Here is a 23,693-nt window from a genome sequence, read left to right as displayed (position 1 = left end):
CTAATGTTTGAAACCTGAAATAATTAATTCTCTAAATCCAACTTTTTCTGCCTCCTAGGGACCACATGCTGGGTTGGGGAAAAAAATACTGTGCACAGAAAGCAGAAGAACCTGGATTAAAGGGAGGGAAAATGAGAAACAAAGGATTACATTTCTAGGTATGGGAAAACTCTGTGTGGTTGGTGTCACATTGTGTGTCAAAAGAGGGTTTTCCCTGCATTATTATTCTCTTTCCACATTATTTTTAGTAATGTCTAAGGAACTTTCCTGCTTTATAAGGAAACCAAGATTAAAGGCAGCAAAGACTCATCCTGTGTACTGTCAGTCTTGTGAGCTTCCCCACACCATTGAGCTGCTCCACATCTCTTCACAAAAAACCTGAAAATAGCCTACAAATTATCAAAATAAAAGTGTCTGAAAACAGCAGGTGACAAATATAGTTTTATTTTTTATCATCTGGTAACACTGTGATAATATAAACTGTATAAAGCATGATAAAACTCTTCCATGAAACAGAGTAGGTACATAAAATAAAAAATACAAATATTACATTACCAAAAGGAAAAACAACACTTAAAAGAAAGTATTACAATAATATAATGGTACCAGTTCCTTTCTGTATTCCAGAATTTATAGAAAATGTTTAAATTATGCAGCACTAAGATAAGTTACTTTTCTTTTCTCTCTTGATTTTAAACATGCACTAACTCAAACAGAAATAAAATCTATTGATCAATACAGGAAATGTTATTTAACCACAGAACTTTGCATGTAGACTTGGACCAACCTAGGCTAGTGGGAGGTGTTCATGCCCATGGCAGGGGGTGCCATGAGATCAACTTTAAGGTCCCTTCCACCCCCCAACCTTTCCATGATTCTTTTGGTGCAGCGGCTGTTAAAAGAAATGCATTGTAATTATTTCCCTTCCCAGGGATTTACTGGTTTTAGCAATTAAATTTAGCAATTTTCAGAGGTGCAGCAGCACTTTCTGTGCACTTGCAGAGTTACAGCAATACTGGTTGAGATGGTACTAAAATAATCTCTGTCTATGCACAGTATTTCATTATTCAAAGTATTAAGAATATATTTTTAAAATAGTCCTTAAGGCTTCACATTCTTACCTGGGCATGTTTTACCAATTCCCAGTAAACATTGCCACTGTCCCTTTGCAGAAATGTGTTGTTTTAATCATGCTCAAATTCAAAATCACTGTCAATTTATGAAGAAACATTCAGGTTAGAAACACACAGACTGACAATAATTTAACACATGGTTTCCAGCAGCTCAAGAGTTTAAGCAATGTCATTTTGAGGATTAAATGAGAAAAAGAAAATATCAAAGGTTTAATTTTTGGCTGAGTGGTACAGACATTGTCATATCTTAGTAAAGTGGATTTCAATTTTTTAATTCTAATTCCATCTTACCATTCAAGCCATGCCCAGTTTACATCACTTAATAATCAATTACCCCTCCCAAAACAAACCAGTGTTTACAATTTTTTAAGAAAACAAAAAGACACTGAATCCAGTGATCTCCAACTAATCCCACAGTTTTAAAAATGAGGATCTCAGCCTAGTGAAATGTTTTAGTTCTTTAAAAAGCAGTACAAAATGCTCACTGGGACGTGAGCATTCACAAGCAGATGTGTTGAGGAGTGTTGCTCAGCCCTGTGAGGAGCAGGGATGCTCCATCAAGTCCTTTTGGCTCCAGTTCCACAGGCAGGAGCAGATCCTGGGCAGGGCCAGGCACAGCCTCTACGTGTGGTTGTTGTTGAGGCTGCTCTTGTTGAAGAACCTCCTGGCCTCCACACTGCTGAGGGACACGGAGCAGCGCGAGGGGTTCTGCTTCCTGTACTCAATGCTTTCCACCATGGCCTCCTTGATCACCTGCAGGGCAGCACACCACAGCAAAACTCATTTGAGCCACTGGGAAATGGGCAGAAGCAGCCCCTGCTCCCATTAGCAGCTGCTGCTCCCACCATTAGCTCTGCTCTGCTCCCATTAGCAGCCCCTGCTCCATCACTGAGCAAAGGGATCGATGAGTTTTAGTACAAATAGTATTTCCTGAGTGTGTAATTGCAGTCAGTAAAAATATTAGGGAGGCCACTAACACCAAAAAAAGTCACACAGTACTTTAAAAGCCCCAGCAAAACTCACAAGGGTAAATCCAAATGGAGAAAATCCAAATTTGAAGGATGTAGAAAGTAATTATTATGTTGAGAAAGATTAAATCTCTCTCTTATTTCCCTTGTGCTAATGTAACAAGTTTTCTTCACTTTATTGATTAAACCCCCATATCTTTATCTGGATGATCATTCACTTCATTGTCACTCCACAGATACTGGGATCATTTTGCCAGCTATCAATTACAAATAATTATTACTGAGCTAGCTGATAAAGAAATTTCCTTCAGAGAAAACTTCTAGTGTCCTTTCTGTCCAATTAGACAAAAAAAAAAAAAAAAAAGCATAAAATCCTGCACATGATACTTACATCTTTAACAGTCACCTTTGCTCAGTTATCCTGAATGGCTTGGGATGGTAAAAGGACAAAAGCAAGGCAAGAACCAAATGAGAAAATCAGGCAAAAACTGAGGCAAAGCTCTGTACCTTCTGTAGGGATGATTTAGGGCTTTACTCACATCACCCACTTCCCCTTGTAACAACCCAGCCCCTTTAACCCCCCATATACTTACATCCATGTTATTGAGGGTGTTGAACTCCATGAGGTCATGGAGCCTCTTGAAAGCCTCATTAGGATACTGGAAGTTGAAGGTAGAGAAAGGTGTATCTGGATCATCAAAAATATCAAAGTCTGCAAAATCCTTCTCTTCTTGTGTTTCTCTGGCAATGCCTGCACAGGACAAATACAAAAATACCATCCAAATGTTAGGGCTGAGGATTTGTTACCTTATTTTCAAATGCTCCTTTGAATTAATCCCCTGCATAACCACCAAGCAATTTCAGAGGAAAAGGAGGATTCAGTATCAGGAATTGTGAGCTCACCTGGAGCTTTGTACTTCCTGAAGTCAATGTTGGCCAGCACGAAGTGGATGATGGTGGGACAGTCCTTCTCTGAGGAGGTGTCCTTTGGTTTGAAAACATAACATTCCTTCATGCCCTCCCGGTCAAACACGTTGGGGTCTATCTTGGGGAAAGGAAGCTTGTTCATTTTGGCCCATTTTTCAGCCAGCAGGATTTCCTGGAAAGAGGAAAAGGTGCATAAGCTTCCACTGCAAAGTCAGGAGGTTTGCAGAGACAGGGATCCTGTGAGGTGGTTAATGTAATCCATAAACTATTAAGTGTCCAGCACAGGAAGGACATGGAGGGAGTCCAGAGGAGGCAGCAGGATGAGCAGAGGGATGGAGCAGCTCTGCTGGGAGGAAAGGCTGGGAGAACTGGGATTGTTCACCTGGAGAGGAGGAGCACTGGGGTGACCTCACTGTGGCCTTGCAGTGCCTGAAGGAGCTGACAGGAAACATGGAGAGAAACTGTTGGCAAGGGATGGAGGGACAAGACAAGGGGGAATGGCTTTCCACTGGCAGAGTAGGGTTAGATGGGATATTGGGAAGAAATCCTTTTCTGTGAGGGTGGGCAGGCCCTGGCACAGGGTGCCCAGAGAAGCTGTGGCTGCCCCTGGATCCCTGAAGTGTCCAAGGCCAGGCTGGAGGGGGCTTGGAGCAACCTGGGACAGTGGAAGGTATCCCTGCCCATGACAGGGGTGGGATGAGATTAATGTCCCTTCCAGCCCAAACCAGCCTCTGGCTCTCAGGACTAATCAAGTCCATCTCAGCACAGATGATCCAGCAGGACCAACTAAGCACCTCACCCTGCTCTGGCTTCACCACCTGCCACATGAATCACAGGAAGGAATGTGGCCTGCCCCAGAAACCTGGGGGTGAATTTACAGAGCTGACAGCGAGGGAAAAGCCATCCATAATTTTACTTTGCAAAGCAGTACCAGTGCTGTGGCAACCACTGAGACCTCCTAAACACTGAGCCATGCATTGTTGTACTCAGGCATCTCAAAGCACACCAAGTGAAGAGCTCTGGAAAACAGGCTTCTTTTTCCTCATGACAACCCAGTAAACAAGATAATTTGTAAATAATGACTCAAAAGCATGCAATGAGGCTGTGTGAGAGGGAGGAGAGGGAAGGTCAAACATCTTTAATCTTGGTTTTCAATGAAATAGGACCCTTCTTTGGACAACTGTTTTGGATACGCAAGAGATTTAGAGATAGTGGGTGTAAAATGGTAAACTAAGGCTCGAGTCATTGAGCAAAATATTAGAGTGCTGCCATAGATACAGGCCCACTTCTGAAGTGGCACTTGCTCTTTGCAATGCAGCAGTGGGACAGAGCTGGTTCCTGCTCCTGTCCTCTGTCTCAGGAATACACCTGTGTCTACCCCAGCTTGTGCTCCAGAAACAATGGAACCTTCTCTTCAACAGAGACTTCTGGAAAACCTGAGGCATCATCTAATATCCTCACCATTTTTTTTAGTGTTAAGTAATTGCCTTTTGGAAATGACAGTTTTGAGAAAAACTTTCAGGATGCCACTTGAGTGCTAATGAATCTCCTAATGTTCCCCAAAACAGCCCAGAAAATTGCAGCTGACAGAGACAGAATGCTGAGGGTAGCAGGGGTGACCATATACAGCCTTTTGCACAGACTCCACCTGTGGAATGTTAAAAGAGGGAGGAAGAAGCTGTTGCAGAGGCAATGGCAATGCTGTGTCAGCAAATCTAGCTGTTGGGGCAAACACTTTTGACAAAAAAAGGGAGATACATTTTTATGCAAATAGAATATGAAAGGAAAAACGGACTCTGGGATTAAGTAATTTAAAGAAAAGCAAAGGATCTCAAGCACTAGGAAGTCTTCTCAGTGGTCTATTCTCCCCAGTAGCTTCAAGAGACCTAGAAATTACAGGAATTTCTCCCTTTTATTCTCCTGTGATTTGGCTTTGCAGTTGGCAGCACTGATCTCAAGCTCATTTTGATACTGCTGGTTTTTTCTGATGTTATTTTGGGTGTTTTGTCACTCCATAGCAGCTGAAGGAAAATAATTCTGTTTGTTCTAACTGAAATTTGTCTGTAAAGCAACAAGGAATGCCAGCTGTTTCTTAAACAGGAATATTTTCTGACTTCCCTTAAATTTTGTTTTAAAAATCCTTTTGGATTTGAAATAAATAATGCCTCTTTTTTGAGGATGATGGAATCGTTAACATTGGAACAGATCTCCAAGATCACAGAGATCAACCAAATCCCACCATGCCCATTAAATCACAGCATGAAGTGATTTAGAGAACCTCACAGTAAGTCTCTGAAGTGCTGTTTTTTCTGTGGCAATTACCAAAGTGATCCCTGTAAAGGTTCTGGGATCACAGCTGGAGCTCTGTGGACATGCAGGTTGGACAGACTGACAGCTGTGCTTTCCACACCTGCTGCAGAAAACAGCCATGGCACTTACTCCCTGTTTTCCTCTTCCTGTTTTGCTCTGGTCTGGATGGATTTAAGAGTCCCACTTATACCAGTTCTGGGATTATCCCAGGGAGAGCCCTGATTCCAAAAGGTTATTTATTTAGCAATCCTGAGATGATGCATTTCTGCAAGATGATGACATGAAACCATCCATTTACATCACAGCACACACAGCAGAGCAGCTGGGCAGAGGGAGAGTATGGCAGGGAAAATGACTTAATTGTTTAATTCTGATGGAAAATAAAACTCTGCAACCAGTGCCAAAGCAAAAGTTCCATAAAAACAACCAAGCTCCTGCTTCAAAGGTATTCCATTATCCCTCTTTGTGCCAGTTGCCTCATGGAAGGCATGTAAACAGGAACTGAGGCACAGGGCAGTATTCTGCCTTGATGTGGGAAGAAATATTCCAAAGCTGCAGATGCAACAGCACCAAGGCCTTTCTGGGACCATGTGGAATAAAACTGAGTCACCACAAACTCCTGAACCCAGGAAAGGAAGAGCCTGTGTCACTTACTTTGAAAGGAGGGCTGGAATCACTCGGCCTGGCTGAGAAGTCAAAGGAGATGATGAGATCCACACCTCTCTGGGGCCTGAGGATGAGCGGGTAGGGCAGGTTAAAGGTCAGCCCACTGTCTACAATGTGGATCTTCTTGCTCTTCACATCCAGGGGCTCATAGATCCTCTCAAACTCGTCAGGATCTGCGTGGAACACGGGAAAACCAAACCAGGCAGGGACGCCTGAGTTAAGAACTGAGCTTCTGATGAGCTTTCCAGTGTCTCCCTAAGTTTTGGAGAGAGCATGGAATTTGAACTGCACAGCACATCCCAGGTAAACACACCATGAATTCAAGTGTAACTAAAACTCATAAAAACTGGAGAATGGGGTGAGAAGCCAGAACTGTAAGGGCCCTCAGGAGGTCAAATTCACGAGGCAGACCCAGAGATGGCTCGAGATGAACCAAAGGGAACAAAGACCAAGTTTGATCCCAGCCCTCCCACCTTCACTCCATCATCCCAAACAATCCAAACACAAAGGAAAAAGGTTATGGAATATTAAGAGATATTCCATAGGGTATCAGGGGATGGTCCCAGACTCTGTTCAGTGGTGCCAGTGACAGGACAACGAGCAATGGCCTAAATGAACTAAAACACAAGTTCCACCTCAACATGAGGAAGAACTTCTTTCCTTGGAGGGTGCAGAGCCCTGGAACAGCTGCCTGGGAGCAGGCATGGAGTCTCCCTCTCTGGAAACATCCCAAAGCCCCTGGATGTGTCCCTGTGTCACCTGCTCTGGGTGACCTGCCTGAGTGATCCCAGAGGTCTTCCAACCCTAATATTCTGTGATCCCCTCAGTGTCCCACAACCTCTGCCCAAACCCAAAATTTATCAAAATTCCCCCAGGTTCCCTCCCAACCCCACGTTGTTCCCAGCTCTCTCAAATTGACCCAAAAATTCTCAGTGTGGCTCTGCCCTCGTGTGACACAATGTGTGTGCTTCTGCTCATTCAATTGGGACTGTCAGGTTTTGTTTTTCAACCTGCACCAGACCTCACACTCACCACTCCACCAGGAACAAAGAGAAATAGTGACCTATATCTATATCTATATCTATATCTATATCTATATCTATATCTATATCTATATCTATATCTATATCTCTATATCTACATCTATGTCTATATCTATAATTTAGGCACTGCACAGAATTCCCTGTCAGCCACTTGCTGCTGGTGCTGTCCTAGTGTGGTATCCACCACTCTTTTCTCTGAGCCCAAGCTGATGATGTTTCCCTCTAACCCCAACATTCCCTTGGGTGCAGCCCAGGAAAATCCAATCCATTTTCCCTTGTTATCTTCATAGTTAGTATGTCTCTGAATACTAGAAAATGAAAGTCTCTGAACACTAGTAAACTATCCCTGCTGTATTTAAATTTTCCCCCCTGACAATCTTTTCTTGTTCCAGGCCTTACAAATATTTCCAGAGCATGGTTTTGCTTTTCAACAAAAATTTAATGCTCATAATCTGTAGAGGGCAGTGTAATGTAAGGAATGCTGGACAGAAAAATATAATTATTTCTGCTATAATTTAATTTCTTGGCACCTACCTATTGACAATTATAGTCATCTGGGAAAAAAAAAAAGGTATTTTTGAAGCAAAGAAAAACCATAAATCAAAAATAATTCTAACTCTTGTCCCTGTCATTTTAGGAGCAGCATGTTGTAAGCACCAAACCAAATTTTAAAACAGATGATTTTGGTTTTTTTATTTCTGTTGTTATTTATAAGAGGACCCTTTTCCTAGTAATGAAGCACCATTTTCCCACTATTTGCCTGGATTTCTAAAGGAGAGAACATTTTAAAATCATTGCCTATTGCTAAAGGGCTAAGTGTATTTATAAACCTATTTCAGAACCAGATATATTTCATAATCATCAATTTGCAAAAATGAATTAAAATTTATCAGTATTTATCAAATTCACCACAATTTAAAAAAACAGTAAAAATCCCACCCAGACTACAGTTCCTTTTAGCAAAAGTAGACCAATTTGGTTTTCCTCTTCTTGTTTAAAGATAACATGTCAAACATAATTTAACCATTGTTCTCACTAGAACTTCTAAGGAATTGCAAAAATATTTTTGTTCAAGTTTCACCTTTTCTCATGTTACAAAAATTGAATTTGAAAGATCCTTTAATCAAGAACAGCATCAGCTATAACAGTGTTTATGATGGGAGTGTTATTACTGCCACACAAACTTCCTCCCAGCATTGAAGAACAAGATGGATCCATTGCTTACAGCCCTAAAATAAAATTTATCAAAATAATCTTATTATATTTTAAAGGAGAAAACATCTTAATGTCGTCAATAAATTTAGAAAAGCCATAAAAATGGGTTTCAGTAATCACAGTCTCCATAGAATCCCAGAGCCTGGACATGGATTTTCAGCCTTTTAGGAAAGATGCGTTCCTATTACTAGCACTTCCCAGTCCATCAAAGAGCAAACTGGGAGAAAATGGGAGGATGTGGCACTTGGGGACAGGGTTTAGTGGCAGTGCTGGGTTGATGGTTGAACTCAATGATCCTAAAGGTTTTTTCCAGCCTAAACAACTCTGTGGGTCTGTTTACCAGTCCCAGCTCCATGTTTAGCCAGCTCAGTCCTGCCAACTTCCCAGCAATGGGATACACTGACAGATATTTGTTGGGAAATTATAAAGAGGGCACATCCCAGAGACCAAATCTGCCACAGATGGCAGCTCCAGTGGAAGGAGGGGGGTGAGAAGGGCATTTGCTACTGACGTCCATCTACTACAACTGTTTCTATAAATACTGAAATAAGGAAGCAGAGATTAGGGGGTATTTATCCCCATTGTTATGCACTTGGCATTTTCTCAAATTGTTCTGGTGTGTTGTAACATCAAGAAAAGAAACAGAACAACTCAGAGTTCACAGTGAAATAATTCCTGATGAAATAAGGAAACACTTAGCATGATGTCCACAAATAGAATCTGTGGAAAAGCAAAGTCAAGGGTTTTACTCCCCAACCAAGCAGCTGGGATCTCTGCTGCAGGCACTGCAGACCCTAAATCCAATCCTCAGTAATGACTGTTAGATTGCCTTAGGTGAGCCACAGCTCATCCTCTGCAGAGGGTTTGGGACAACTGGAGATGGGAAGTATTATTGATATCCTTTTTGATTCACTTATTTCTCTTTTGCAGTGTCTGGCAATAAAAGAGAGTAAGACTTAAAGCAATACAGATTTCTCTCTGCACTCAAGCTGACAGGTAAACTGCCAGTGCTAGGAATAAATATGCACAGCTTAAATGTATCCAGTGCCATGGTAATCTAAGGATTTAAATTTTATACCACAGTCTTCTTTCTATCTGTGCCTCTGGGCTCCTCAGCTCTTCCATATATTAGGAAAATTCACAGCATTAAAATATGGATACACTCATCACACTACTGAATGATTACATTTTATATTAACTACTGACGCCTCAAGGGGTTTTTAACTGTTCTTGACTGTAATATTGCAACCACTCACAGCTGTCAGATCTGAGTTGTTACTGCAGGTTTATGAATGTGGGCTTTGGCTAACAGCAAAAAACTGCAGTCATTGTTAAACTTTTCCCATTTTAACCCACAGAAGTTTCAGGCACTCCAAAGTAATTGTGTCAGAGGTGTGGAGTTCTGTCAAACCAGCATTTTATTTCCATCAAAACCAAATCCCAGGAAATTGATAGTTGATTCTGAAGACTATCCATGTGTCTTAATTAAGCAAAATTCTCATCAACTGTCATTTTTTCCAACCATAAATTTCCTACCCACTTTCCTGCCTCTTTTCCAAGTACTATAAATATTAAGACTACCCAGTTTGTAAACACCTCTGAGATGATAGAAATATTTAGAAAGTGGAGTCCAGATGGAAATTACTCTTCAAGCCCTGCAAGGGATTTGTTACATTAACAAATACACATTAGAGCACGGCTGGTACTTAAGCTTTTAAATGACATCTGGTATTTACTGTTGCTTAATGAGTGGCTTGGACAATCTCCTTCCTCTGAATAGGAACTGAGGGCTGAAGAGAATGCTGCTGTTACCAAGGATGGTTGGTAGGGCTGTGCTGGGAGGAACAGCCTGGAAGGAACACCCCGCCCTTCAGAGAGGTGTAGTTCTCTGCTTGATGGATCACAGAATCACGGGATGGGTGGATTGGAAAGGACCTTGAAGATCTCTCAGTGCCACCCCCTGCCATAGGCAGGGACATCTTCCACTATCCCAGGTTGCTCCAAGTCCTGTCCAGCCTGGGATGGACACTTCCAGTGCCAGAAGAACAAGAAATTAACTGCCTTTCACTGAACAGATTGCTATGAACACTAAGGCAAAGGGTCCAAAATCCTAACTAAACAATTATTCTTCACAGCTACTGTCCCATATACCACATCCCTCATGGAGTGGGGGAAGACTTAGAACTTTCTTTAAAAATTTCTATTTTTTTTTAAATTCTTATCCTCTATCTACATTCTTGCCCAAGCAAACATGAAATGTGGATACACCTGCACATCAGGGACCCTGGAATGGGAGTGGTTTGTCAGGTGGATTTACACTGGGAAGAACATGGTGTCAGCAAAGTAAGAGTCTATGCACTGTGTCAGGGCAGGGTCAGGCTGGTGCTCAGGGAAAAGGTTCTTCCTCCAGAGGGTGCTGGGAACTGAACAGGATGCCCTGGGATGGGCCCCAAGGCTGCCAGAGCTCCAGGAGCTTTTGGACAATGCTCTCAGGGACGCTCAGGATGGGATTGTTGGGGTGTCTGGGCAGGGCCAAAGTTGGACTCCATTATCCTAGTGGGTCCCTTCCAAAATGCACTGATCCTGTGATCCTGCAAGTGAAGAAGTGTGTTGCCTCCAGGGGTTTTTCAAAAGATGAAGACAGCAGATGAGCTGCAGGAGACCAAGGTTTCATTCCTACCAACAGGCTTAGCATCAAGGAACAGCCTTAGCCAAGGAACAACCTGGATACCCTTTGGAGAAGGCCAAGACAGTGAGAAAGGGATGTAACAAAGGGCATCATACACAAGAGCAGTTTGGTCCCCTTCTGCCATACAAAGAGCCACCATCCCTCCAGTGGCTGTTCCACATGCTGTGCCAAGAGCCAGGCAGGGAGCAGACAGAAGTCCCTGTGTGCCCTTTGAGCCTCCAATCTGTGCTCTGGACAATCCCCACGGTGCTCTCGTGTCCCTCTGGTGTGATGTTTCCGCGCTGGGAACGCGCTGCCTCTGGCTGCGTTCATCACCGCACACAGCCCCAGGGTGAACCCACCTGCAACTGCTGCCGGCTCCTCCTCCTCCAGGGACTCCTGGGTGAGCAGCTCTGCCAGAGGGGACAGGGGGTAGCAGCTGTTGAGGTTCAGCCCCAGCATGAAGTTGTGCACTTTGCCAGCGCGGCCCTCGCGCGTGTTGAACAGGGCGCTGTCCCCCACCAGCGCCATCAGCATGCGCTGCACCCAGCTCTCCTGGCTGCTCTCCTGCCTGCTCTCCTGCCTTGCCTCGGCGCCCTCAGTGCCTGCACACAGAAATGGAAACACCCAGAGTGGCATTTAAACACAGAAAGTGTAACCCCACCACTGCAGGACCTATAAAAAAAAACCCCAAACATCTTTCAGTGAGCCGGGGGCTGGATGATGGAGCTTTGCCACAATGACTTCAGAGGAGTGCAGAGAATCCATCCCCTCAGCTTCAACAGCCCAGTGAGACCTTTCATCTGCACAACAGCGTGGATGTGCCCATCAGGAAAACAGACTGGGAACATCAGATGACCTGAGCAAGACTTAATTAGGCTGAGGGCTTTCTCTTTAAGCTCTGCTGGGTTCAGGGATAGACCTGAGCTGGTAAGATCCATACCTGATGTAGACATAGATTTATCTGGATGTGCATTGACAGCCTTCTCCATCTTTCCTGCCTGTGAGAAATCCAGCTTTCCTCAGGAAAGCTGAGTTAGTCTGCATAAAGGATAGTGCTATAGCATGGAAACTTTAAAATACATGAAATCATCATTACAGTAAATTGTAAACTACAATTAGTATCTGGCTTTAAATAAAGAGTACAGTGAAATATCCAGACTTAGATGGCTGCAGTTGGAGCTCACAGTAAAATGACCTGGACTGAACACCACCCTATAATAATTCACCTGTCAAAACTTGAATTTTTGGGGTGTTTTGGATAAGAAAATAATTCAAGCTCAAGCTTGATACTTTAAATCCAGCTTTTAAACTTCTCTCTTTAACCCAGGCTCTGAAGGAGCTGAGTTTTATAAAAGTAGAGAGAAAACAATTATCAGAGAAATCCAACATCTGTCCAATAAAATTCTATGGAAGTAAGAAGGATTTCCAAGTGTTTACAATCCCAGATTTGTTGGTTGTTCACTATGGCTACAAACTAGGAGAGAAATATGTTTGGTGTTGGCTGTAGTGCTTAAACAGGAAATCCACAAATAAACATAAAACCTGGTACTACCTATGGTTTTTGCACATAAGGGGAGTTGAAGAAGCAATCACTGAGCTGAGCTATGACATAATTCCCTGTGTCACCATACAGGATTTTCTTTTCTTCTGTAGATCCTGAAATCACAAACAGCTGCATTCCCATCTTGGCTCCACTTTTTAAAAATAAAACCAGATTTTTGCAGATGAAAATCACCCCAAAAATATCATCAAATACAAAAAAGCTAAGACATCAAAAATCTCCAGATGCTTTAGATACTTAGAGATAATTGTCAGTAGAATTATTTCTTCCCACTGCCCAACATTCCCTTTGTGGTTGTGCCTCTTCTGGGCACCTGGATTTGGGCATTGTTACAAACACTATGCCATGCAAGAAGAATTTCCTGTATCAGATGTCATTTGTAGAGGTGCTAGAAGACACCTGTGAATGCTGGAAACACACATTAAACCATTCTCAGGTAAATATTTGATCAGGAAACCCTTGAAAACAATGGATAGTGTTGGTTTAGGGGGCTGGCAGCAATTCCAAGGCTGCTGAAAACAGACTTCTGGAGAGCTCTGGCCCAACAAACCACATTTTTGGGTGAATGTGAAATTCCAGACGTGTGTGAAAGAATCCCCTGATGATGAGCTTGAGCAGGAGACATGAAGTGAAGCCCAGAACCTCCTGGGGTCTCTTGTTCTATATTTTGTTGAGCCACACAAAAGCTGATGGAAACAGGAAATGATGACATGAAGTCTGAGCATTTCCTTACCTTTTGGATGCTGTGATTCATCATCACTATCTGAACTGTCGTTGCTCACAAGGTGCTTTAGCCTAATATTTTCTGTTGAAAGAAATATAAATTCCTTTAAACTGCTGGGGTTTAACTGGCAGAACAGTTAAGAATTTCAAAACAATCTGAGTCATAAAATTCTCATAGTCTTTGTAATAGAAAATACAACTGAAGAGACTGAGTCTGCTGTGGACATTAGAATGTGAGCAGCAGGAACTGGATTTTGTCTGCAATTTTTGGGCTGGAAAAGAAAATGCAACCTTAGCAGTACTTCCCACTCTCCTCTGCACTACATACCTGACACTTTATTTACCTCCATTAAAATGGAGATGTTTAGCTTCTGTCCTCTCAGTAGCTCTTACTGAACCAGGAAAATGTTACTGTGATAACTGTAACATTTATCTAATGTTACAGTCCCAGTTATCTAATGATAACTGTCTCAGGCACTGGGATATCTGCAGCTCTGCTCCAGACTGTAGTTCAAATCACATGAATATTTTCATATCTGATCCTACTTCAAAGAGTATTTTTAAAATTATATGTGAAATGAGTCACAGATGACAGATAACATTCTGTGTTTTACTATCTTTCAAAAGCAGACTTTTCTGTGATCACATTTATTTACAAGAACCATCCATGAGGAGGTGTTAACATTCATGAGTTGTCTCAGAAATAAGAATCTGGAGGTCTCCTTCTCATCCATAAAGAAGAGATTATCAAGAAGCTGAATTCCATTCATTAGGAGGCAGACACAGTTTATTATTTAAAAACTATCTCAATCTACATTTTCTCTTCTTGCTCCTCAGAAAGAGCTGGATGTCTAGGACAGCTTTTTTATTGGTCAGATCTTCCCCTGTAATGCTACCTTCTCAATAGGAAACAAAAATTCATCATTAACTACATTCTCAGATAAACTCAATAAAGTCCATCCAAACCAAGTCACAACTCTTTCTTTACAGTCATCTTGCCATTTGTGTGCCAGGAGTGATACCAAAACCACTCAATTTGCAAACAAAGGACCAGATACCAACAGGTTGTGGTTAGAATGGAGCAATTTAACAACCCAGCAATGAGAAAGTTTAGGTGCATTTTGCTAATCCCTTTAACAATACAACCCAGTGTCAAGACTACACAAGTAATTATCAAATATATCAAATATTTGCCAGCTTCTGCTGTCCAAAAATCACACAGCAGCATAAAAAGAGGATTCTATTAACTACCAGAAAAGAGCTGGATAGACACATGTGACTTTCAGCAGCTCTGACTGACCAGAAACTAAAGGAAAAGAAAGGAAAGAACATTTCTAACACTCTTTCCCCACCTCAGCAGCATCCAGCAGTGCCAGCAATTAAAAGTAATTAATTTCACATTCTCAAATGACTACCAGCAGTGCCATCCTTCCACAGAAGGAGAATCTTGCCAGTAATTGCTCTGTATAGTGGAATTATTTACTTATAGTACCTAATTCTTCTTCCATGGTGGGCCCTTTATTCTGAGAATTGGAGACACCAAGGACTCTGTTAAATAATATTGAAAATGCACTGCCCCAGACACCTGAAAGAGAAAAAATAAACAATGAATAGTGCTTGCCAGAAGGAAAATAAACTCCACATACCTTAAAAAGTGCAATTTAAGCAGTTGGTTGCTCCCTGAACACACCTCTGAGTTTGGAGCAGGCTGAGTCATAGGCTCAGATGTCCAAATCAGAAAAAAAATCCATGGAAATAAACAAATAAACAATGCCAATCCATACCTGTGAAATCTTTCTAACAGAGAGCTCCACTTCCTGTCTCACACTTTGTGTACTGCATTTAAAAGTCCATGAGCTTCTGAAATTGATTTTACTTTTGAACTTTTTTCTGTCACATACTCACCCATCAGGAAATGCAAGGGATTTTCAGTGTATTTCTTCACCACTGTCCCCATAAAAAACTTGCTTCCAAACAAATCAGGAGACATGAAAGTGCCATACTTGGCCATTCCAATTTCATATGGACTGAACTCCACCCAGTCTGAAAGTCAGAAATAAAACTCTGCTCAGTCAGAAATCTCAGACTGAATAGAAACAGAGGAGGAAAACACATAAATGAAGCAAACAGAGAAATTTTAGTGAAATGGGAAGCCAAATAACCCTTTGGAATATCAAATCAAGATCAGTGATGTCTCAGCAGGGAAAGAATCCTCATTCTCTCTGATCACAATAAACTCTAGTGAAAAGAATGAAGATGGAAAACCAGAGGTATAAAAGGAGAGATCACAAATGAGGAACACACAGTGACATCTTTTTTTCATCCCCTGCTTCAGCATGATTCCCTGCCACATGTGGGTCTCAGCTCCAAGCTGCTTTTCCTTCACTGCAATTCCACCAAAAAAATGGAAAGCAATGACAGAGGTGCCACAAAACCAGGCAGTGAATATCCTAGGGACTGTGAAATATTCTAGCAGAGGCATTTGGATTCTACCCTAACCTAAAGTTTTGCAGGAATTCCAATATCAAAAGGCAAAGCTGAGAGGCAACTGATAAACTTAACAATTCAAACACTGCCAAAGATATCTTTAAAAGTCCATTTTATTGAACAGAGAGCTCAAGAAAAAATATGGAATAAAATGTTCAAATGCATTTTCTGATCTCAGCAGAAAATACCAAAAGTGATTTGCATTCTATTGATGTAGGTCTTTGGAAATGAATCTTAGCTGACTTGGAAACATTTTTTTTTTTTTTTATATCAGTGAAGTTGCTTCCATCAAAGAATTCAGTTCAAAAACAGAGGAAATAACAAACAAAATAAATTTCTCTTTTTACCATTTCACCCATTCATCTATTTTACTTTCCCTACTTTTAGCAGGGATTAATTTGAATGGAAATAAATCTGAAGTAATTCTCAAAAAGAAAGGCAAAAGAGACAGCTTTGAAATATCCCCAACATGTGATGGAATGCCATCCACCCTCAGGATATTCCTGCTGACGTGTGGAGCAAAAGGTGAACACTTGTCCTGAAAAGGAAAGATTTAATCATGATTGCTGGGAGTTACATCTCACAGGGTAATGCTTATCTGAACTAAGTCAAATACAACATCCTATTTTCCAAATAAATCACCACAAATCTTCATATTCACTGGAGTAGAAGGAAATTCCTTTGAAGACCCAGTCCAGGAACTTCATATTTCCTTTTAACTGTATAAACATGATTTGGCAGATATGTATTCAGAACCAGGGTGACAGCAATGTTGAACTGAGAATTAGAATTAATTTGTGTTAGTTTACCTCCAGCTTGCATTTGCACTGAAGGAGATTTTTCAAATCACAAAGCCTGCTCAGGGATATAAAATTTCTGCCTTAAAATCAATGTAAATTAGGAAGTGTAAATATTTCTGTTCAAAATTTACTGAAGCTCTCAGATCAGGAACAGCTAAAAGAAGGAACAGAGTTTAAAATAAGAACCAATCAAGATCTAGCACTCTCTATAATGACAGAGATGTCAGCCCCAAAAGGCAAATTCAAGATCCGCTGGCATAGGGAATACATTTTTTTAGAGTAAAGTAAAGCCTACAGATGCTTCTTATGTTGCTTAGAGAAAGACATCATTAGCAAAAACATAATTTTGGTTTTAAAACAGTAATCCAAATAAAATTTATTGGAAAAACAGAAGTTCATCTAAAACCCAAAATACTCATATTTCCAAACAAAAAGGTATCAATTTCCTAAGCAGCAAAATTAAAGACACATTATCCCATGAAATATTTAGCCTAATTTACAATTCCTCATTTTCATTTCCAATCAAAGCTTTGACAGTAAGTTCTCCAAAAAGCTATTTTAGGAAATACAATGAACACAGTGAATACAATAAACCTGAGGCAAATCACCTGGCACTTCCCTTTCCAGTCTTGGATATAACTATATATAGATGCACACATCCTTATCTTAGTGTAGCATCTTCCACAACCAGGCCCACTCTCAAGTTACCAGAGGGGATTAAAACCTATGGAATAAATACAAGTAAAAGGTTTGGGGGTTTTTTGTGTGTTACCAAGAGCACTTCACACTGGGCAAGAAGTGAAAAAGAAGCATTGTATCTAATTTGTCCAATTTTAATCACAGAATCATGAAAGTTGGTAAAGACTCCTGAGATCATCAAGTCTAACTGTTGATTTCACCATTCTCTGAAATAGAAGGTGACTGAGGACATTTTCCTTTCCCTGTTTGATACACTCCTTTAAACATCTTTTCCCTGTTGGAGTCACCAGGTTTCTCTTTGGCTTGGCACTCCTACCTGAATATGTGATCACCTATCCCTGAGTAACTTCTTATCACTCTGTCAGATTCCCAGAAATCAGATGCAATTAGTCTCAGGTGCGTAAAAAAAAAAAAAGTTTTTTTTTTAAGCAACCACACACCTCTCTTCTTGCTACAAGTGACTCAACACAGACTGGGAACACACCTGCAAACATCAGCTCTGAGACATCTGGTTTGACATGTAGACAGGTGAAGAGTGGCAGAGCACACTGGGCATTATTGACCTTCTCTTTCATATTGCTCAGAGTGGTGTCCATCCTCTGCAGGGAAAGAAAGACATCTGTGTCATATATATATATAACATACAATATTTATAGTTATAGTTATATTTTATAATTTAAAATAAAAATAATTTCTATTTATATATATATATTTATGTGACTTTATAATTTTAAAGAATTTAAAATCAATATCATGTTTTTATTTCATATAAAGATCTGGGAGACTCCTCCTGTTGATGAAATGTGATAAGAAAAGTTTTTCACTGATGTGTCAGGTTGTGATTTAAATTAAATGTCTGTGCATTTTTTTCATCCCTTGGTAAACAGGGACTTCTAACCAATGTCACACAATAATTAACAGCCCTTCAGCATCAGAATTCTATACATCTGCCACTAAAAGCTGTGTTGCCTCTTTTTAGTGTTCTATATTGTTTAAAACCCACTATCAGTGTACACTCATGAGGGACAGGAGTGTATAAAATACATTTGCAAATCTACTGACACATTTCAATCTTGCCACAAGATCAAATCCAGCTGCTGCTTACCTGACTCGTTTGAACTTCAAATCTTTGTGCCTGACAGTTATAGAATACAAGTGTGAAGCTCTCCTGTTGTTTTTTGTTCAAAAAAACCAAGGGGATCTTTCACACTGAAATTGTACTTTTTAAAGCAAATGCTGTTTCTTATAGCAAACTGTGCACCCTCTATTAAATGTCATTAAGGTAATTAAGGTAAAATAGCAACAGAGGGAATGGTATGAGTTTGACAGCTTTAAGAGCATCACAGCACTCACATCATGGATCAGTGTTTCCCCTATGAGCATCCCAAAGATGTCAGTGAAGGTGACAGGCTGCCCTGAGCTCTTCTTGTTCCACAGAGCCTCGATGTAGCGCTTGACCTTCTGAGGGGTGAGCAGCAGCAGGGGGTTGTGGCTCACAGAGTGCATCAGCTCCTCATTGATCTCCTTTGGGCCCTTGGCTGGGAAATCCGGGTGGGAATACAGAGTTGACATGTACCTGCAATGCAAATACACCCTCTGAGCACCAAACTGGCTGCAGTGTCACTGCCTGAAAGCTACAAAAAGCTCATCAATGACTTGGGGGGGTTACTGATTAATTCAGGTTAATTAACTCTCCATTTACACAGGAATTTGTCAATTCCTTTTTCTCAAAGCACAGAAAGCTGAGCAATTTGTTCTAAATATAAGCATAGGATTAGACACTCAACATGCATTTTACATAATGTATATGAAGTAAATTATTAAAGAGTCCTCATTTTTCTTTTTTAAGGGATAACAGACAGAATGTCCAAAGCTGAAAGGAGCTCCTCCAGTTGGCACAGCCCTTTGGCAGACCAGAGGTCCTAGAAGGAGACATGGAGCTCTCTCTCTGCAAGAGGCATCTCTCTGCCCTCCAGCTCATTATCACTACTGAAAAATTCCTAAAATATTTCAGCATATCACAGAATCCCAGAATGTTTGGGTCAGAAAGGAGCTTAAAGCCCCTCTAGAGCCACACCTTCCACTAGCCCAGGGTGCTCCAAGCCCTGTCCAACCTGACCTTTGGACACTTAGAGGGATGGGGCAAACACAGCTTCTCTGGGCACCCAGGGCCTCATCACCCTTCACAGGAAAGGATTTCTTCCCAATATCCCATCTCAACCTACTCTGTGTCAGTGGGAAGCCATTCCCCCTTGTCTTGTCCCTCTATCCCTTGAAAGCTTTGTCAGCTCCTTCAGGCGCTGCAATTCCACAGTGAGGTCACCCCAGTGCTCCTCCTCTCCAGGTGAACAATGCCAGTTCTCCCAGCCTTTCCTCCAGCAGAGCTGCTCCATCCCTCTGCTCACCCTGCTGCCTCCTCTGGGCTCTCTGCAGCTCCCTGCTGTGCTGGGGCAGGGCTGGAGCAGCTCTGCAGGTGGGTCTCACCTGAGCAGGGCAGAGGGGCAGAGCCCCAATCCCTGTCCTGCTGCCCACGCTGGGGGCTCAGCCAGGGCACGAGGGGCTCTCACCTGGATATAGCCCCACTTTCCAGGATATGCTGCTTCCATAATAAACTGAAGCACAGTAAGTACAACCTGTGCAGACAGTTAGCTGACTCTGAGGATGTGGAAGAGGCAAATCATGAGTTTGTTCCTGAGAAACAAGTTTAGTTCTCCTGCAAACAAAGCTCAGACACGTGTGCAGGCAGCCCTGGCTTCCACTTGGTTGGGTTAGGCCACACCAAGACTCAAGATAGGCCCTTCTAATCTATGAGAGGCTCATTTACTATTATTTACTCAGTGACCTGGCTCAGGCACACATGCCTTACTCCAGGCACAGCTCTGAGACACACACGGGCTCAGCCTGGCCCTGAGGTCATGCCCAGCCATTTCTGTTACAGCACAACCAACCCTGTCCCACGTGGGATGCCAGGACTCGATCCACGGCTTCCATATCAACTCCTGGATGCAGGGAAGGGGGAATGCAGCTGGAGAAGTCAGCACAAAGTTGAAGCAAGATGGCAGAAAAGCATTGCTCCAAGGTTAGACATGCAGCTGAGGGGACAAGCAAAAACCTGCCTCTCCCGCCAGGAAAGGAATTCTCCACCCTTCAGGAAAAAAAGAAAAGAGAATTATTCCCAAGTGACAGACTGCATGGAAAAGAAAGAAAAGAAAGGGAGTGTCAAAGTGTCAATTTATTTATTCATCAAGCAAGGAAAGACTGAAGGGTGACATCAGAGAGCAAAAGCAAATTTATTCAAACACAGCGGGTGTCCAATCTGGAACAGTTCAGATAATCTCGCTATTTTAATTCAGATTGTATAGGTTTACATTAGATCAACTACATATTCACCCCTGGGTTTTCCCCAGAACAGACCTCATAACTAGCAGAGTGACCTCTGTCCTCAGCAGGGATTGCAAACCCTTCCCTAGAATCACAGGGACTGTTTTAACACCACGTTGCACTATTCCACTGCTCTTCATCCACCTTCTGCTTTTTACAGCTGTGAGAGAAGTCCATCCATCTCTCTCAACGGACAGTGATAAACCTGCCCCCACCACCAGTGATAGAAAACACGGGTTCCAACCTTTTAGAGTCCAATCTAATTGAGAAATTTACTCTAGTTCACGGATACTTCTGGCATTTCAAGTCCTCCTGGCATTCTGAAAGCTTCCCTCTAGTCTGGGAAGCAATCTTCACATAATGAAAAATAATTGATGAAAAAAACCATACAAGGAATAAAATGATCATTATCTCCTTCAAGAGTCAGCTTTGGAGTTAGAGTGTGGAATTAAAATTCATGTGCTTCCTTAGAGCTAAACCAGGTGATAAAATTCATCCCAGGTAGATTCCCTGCTCATTTATATTACAAGTCTTTTTCTTCTAAGAATCGAGACATTTGTATAATCTCATGCCTGAGTCTGAAAGGACCCTCGAGGTCTCTGCTCCAGTCTCCTGCTCAATGCAGAGCCAGCCTAAGTCAGGTGAGGCTGCTCAGGGCTGTGCTCAGTCAAGTTCAGCTTTCACATGAGCACTGCCTGAGTCAGGCTGAGAGGATGACACTATCCCCAGCCTACTCAGGTGAGAATGGCTCAGCACATTCCAGTGATTGGCCACTCTCACTGCAACACAGTTTCTCTAAGAGTTAATCCAATTACTCCTCATCCTTTCTCTGGGCTTCTCCAAAAATAATCTCTTTTCTTCACAGCTACTTAGGAGGAGCTGAAGATAACAGTAATATCTCCCCCATCAATACCTGTGCCTGCTCCTCAAGGCCAAATGAACTATTTAAAACCTGAGGTATTGTCTAAATTAAAGAGTGCCAGTAGGACTGAGACAGTGGGTAATCCACAGTGGGATGTCCTGGAGGGTGGCAGCCAGACCCTAGACATTCCCAGTAAATCCACCAGCATTTTACACTGGGTGTAAACTGGAGCAAGAGATCTTTCACAAGAATCACAAGGTTGGAAGAGACCTCCAAGATCATCGAGTCCAACTCAGCCCAACACTTCAATTAGACCATGGCACTGAGTGCCACATCCAGTCTTTTTAAGGACATCCAGGGATGGTGACTCCACCACCTCCCTGGGCGAACCATTCCAGTATTTTATCACCCTTTCTGTAAAACACTTTTTCCTAATATCCAACCTGTATTTTCCTTGATGCAGCTTAAGACTGTATCCTCTGGTTCTGCCAGTTGTTATCTGGCAATCTTTCCATGATTTTGAGGAGCTCTAAAAGCCTTCTCAAAGCATACAACACATTTTGGGTTGATCGAGTTATCAGCTTCAAACCACAAGGGATTTTTTTTGGTTTTTCACATTTCATCAGGAAAATAAAACACACATTAGGTGTTGATAAAGAAATATGGATGCATATGTGTGGCACCTCTTTTCACCCATCCCTCCTCTCAAAGCTCCTGAAAGAGCATCCAAAACACCTCCCCCAGCAGACCTGCATGTGTAAAATTATAACCATAGAAACAAGTCAGTTCTCTCGTGACAATTCCACCAGAACATGCTGCAGGGAAAATGAGGATAACCAAGAGAAAGGCCTTACCAGGTGGATCCAGAGAGCCCAGCAATGTATGTGGCACAGTCCAGGACTCCTGACTCATAGAGTGCTTTCATGACTCCAGCAAAGCCCACCATGGCCCGGAACCCCCCTCCCGAGCCCAGCACGGCGATCACCGGCACCTGCAGGGCGAGAGCAGCACACCACATCAGGGACTGGGGACACACTGGCAGCACCCTGCACAGCCCCTGGACACCCCAGGAGCAACTAGAACTTGAACAAGTCATCACTTGCAGCAAGATTTCTTAACAAAAATACACTCAGAATTTCTTCAGAATGTCTGTCCTTCTTAACCACAATCCGAAATGGAGGAGATATTAAATTCAGTTATTAAATGAGCTATTCAGTTACAAGACCACAGAGATTTTTAAAGCAACCTAAACACCAGTTTTAATCCAACTCATATAATTGTGACAGAGCCAAAGGCAGTAAAATTTGCTAATGAGAAACAGAACAGAGACAAATAATATTTTGACTGGGAGTTTAAAAACAAGTTTTATAACAAAAACATCCAGTATTACTACATAGCATGAAGACAATCTCAATTTTACCACCACTTTGCAAAAACTGCCAGAGAGGTAATGGGAATTCATGGGGATCTGGACAACTATTCAGCCACCAACAGAGAAGTGAGCAGAACTAGACATGTTTTTTGTGGCAGCAGGTTTAAAATTGTGTCCATAGGGGTTTATTTTACACTTTTCTCCTTCTTAGTGCCCAGCCAAGACATCCAGGCCATTCCCCTCAACTGCACACCTTCCCCAGGTATCTAAAAAGAAGACAAAATTAAATAAAAATGCCTTTGCTCCCACCATCATATGTTTTGGCCTAAGTAAAGGGCTCACCTGGTTCCCAGTTTCCAAAACCCAGGAAAATTTTCCACTGTTCAAAAGGGACAAAGGAACCACCTCTTGGTTGCTACTGAGTGTAAAAATAATCACACAGCTGTGCAGAAAGCCCCTATCTGATCAAACTGCTAATCTGTCAAAAATCTCCCTGAAAGGCAATTTCAGCTGCCAGTAGATGGGATTAGTGACAAGAAAAGGATCCATATGATGACAGAGTCCTGTTCTTTCTGCAGACTCCATGCTCCAAGCCATGAAACTACCCTGAGGACAGACTGTCACAAGGAAATGCCCATGAACAATGACCAAGGCACTCAAGATGTTTCTTTGAGGCTTCCACTCCCCAAAACTGCTTATTCTTGATGCAGTGGGATCATTTTGTTACCTCCTTCATAAGTGTTCAGCTTTAGTAATAGAAACCACAAGTATTCCCCAGCCCCACATTCATGGTGCATCTCCAGAGATAGGGATCTATCCCAAAAATGACACAGCCCAGGGAAGGGTTTGGGATATGTTTTGTTAAGCCAACACCC

The 23,693-nt window shown here is 42.0% G+C and overlaps 1 protein-coding gene across 2 annotated transcripts in view; it reads right to left on the bottom strand.

Moving 5' to 3' along the window:
* Nucleotides 1–428: 428 nt before the first annotated feature.
* PLA2G4A (phospholipase A2 group IVA) overlaps nt 429–23,693 on the bottom strand; it is a 65,792-nt gene continuing 42,527 nt past the window's right edge. For both annotated transcript variants that reach the window (XM_079314385.1, XM_079314386.1), the window contains exons 9-19: nt 22,301–22,437; nt 18,557–18,779; nt 17,688–17,802; nt 15,123–15,260; nt 14,710–14,802; nt 13,228–13,299; nt 11,293–11,535; nt 5,993–6,177; nt 3,005–3,200; nt 2,695–2,852; nt 429–1,886 (exon numbers count right to left, since the gene is read on the bottom strand). In XM_079314385.1, the coding sequence (XP_079170511.1) occupies nt 1,755–1,886; nt 2,695–2,852; nt 3,005–3,200; nt 5,993–6,177; nt 11,293–11,535; nt 13,228–13,299; nt 14,710–14,802; nt 15,123–15,260; nt 17,688–17,802; nt 18,557–18,779; nt 22,301–22,437 (1,692 nt within the window). In that variant the 3' untranslated portion in view covers nt 429–1,754. The remainder of the gene's footprint in view (nt 1,887–2,694; nt 2,853–3,004; nt 3,201–5,992; nt 6,178–11,292; nt 11,536–13,227; nt 13,300–14,709; nt 14,803–15,122; nt 15,261–17,687; nt 17,803–18,556; nt 18,780–22,300; nt 22,438–23,693) is intronic.

This window comes from Erithacus rubecula, assembly GCF_903797595.1.
Source record: "Erithacus rubecula genome assembly, chromosome: 10".
NCBI classification, from domain to species: domain Eukaryota; kingdom Metazoa; phylum Chordata; class Aves; order Passeriformes; family Muscicapidae; genus Erithacus; species Erithacus rubecula.
This window is presented reverse-complemented; position numbering and strand designations above follow the sequence as displayed.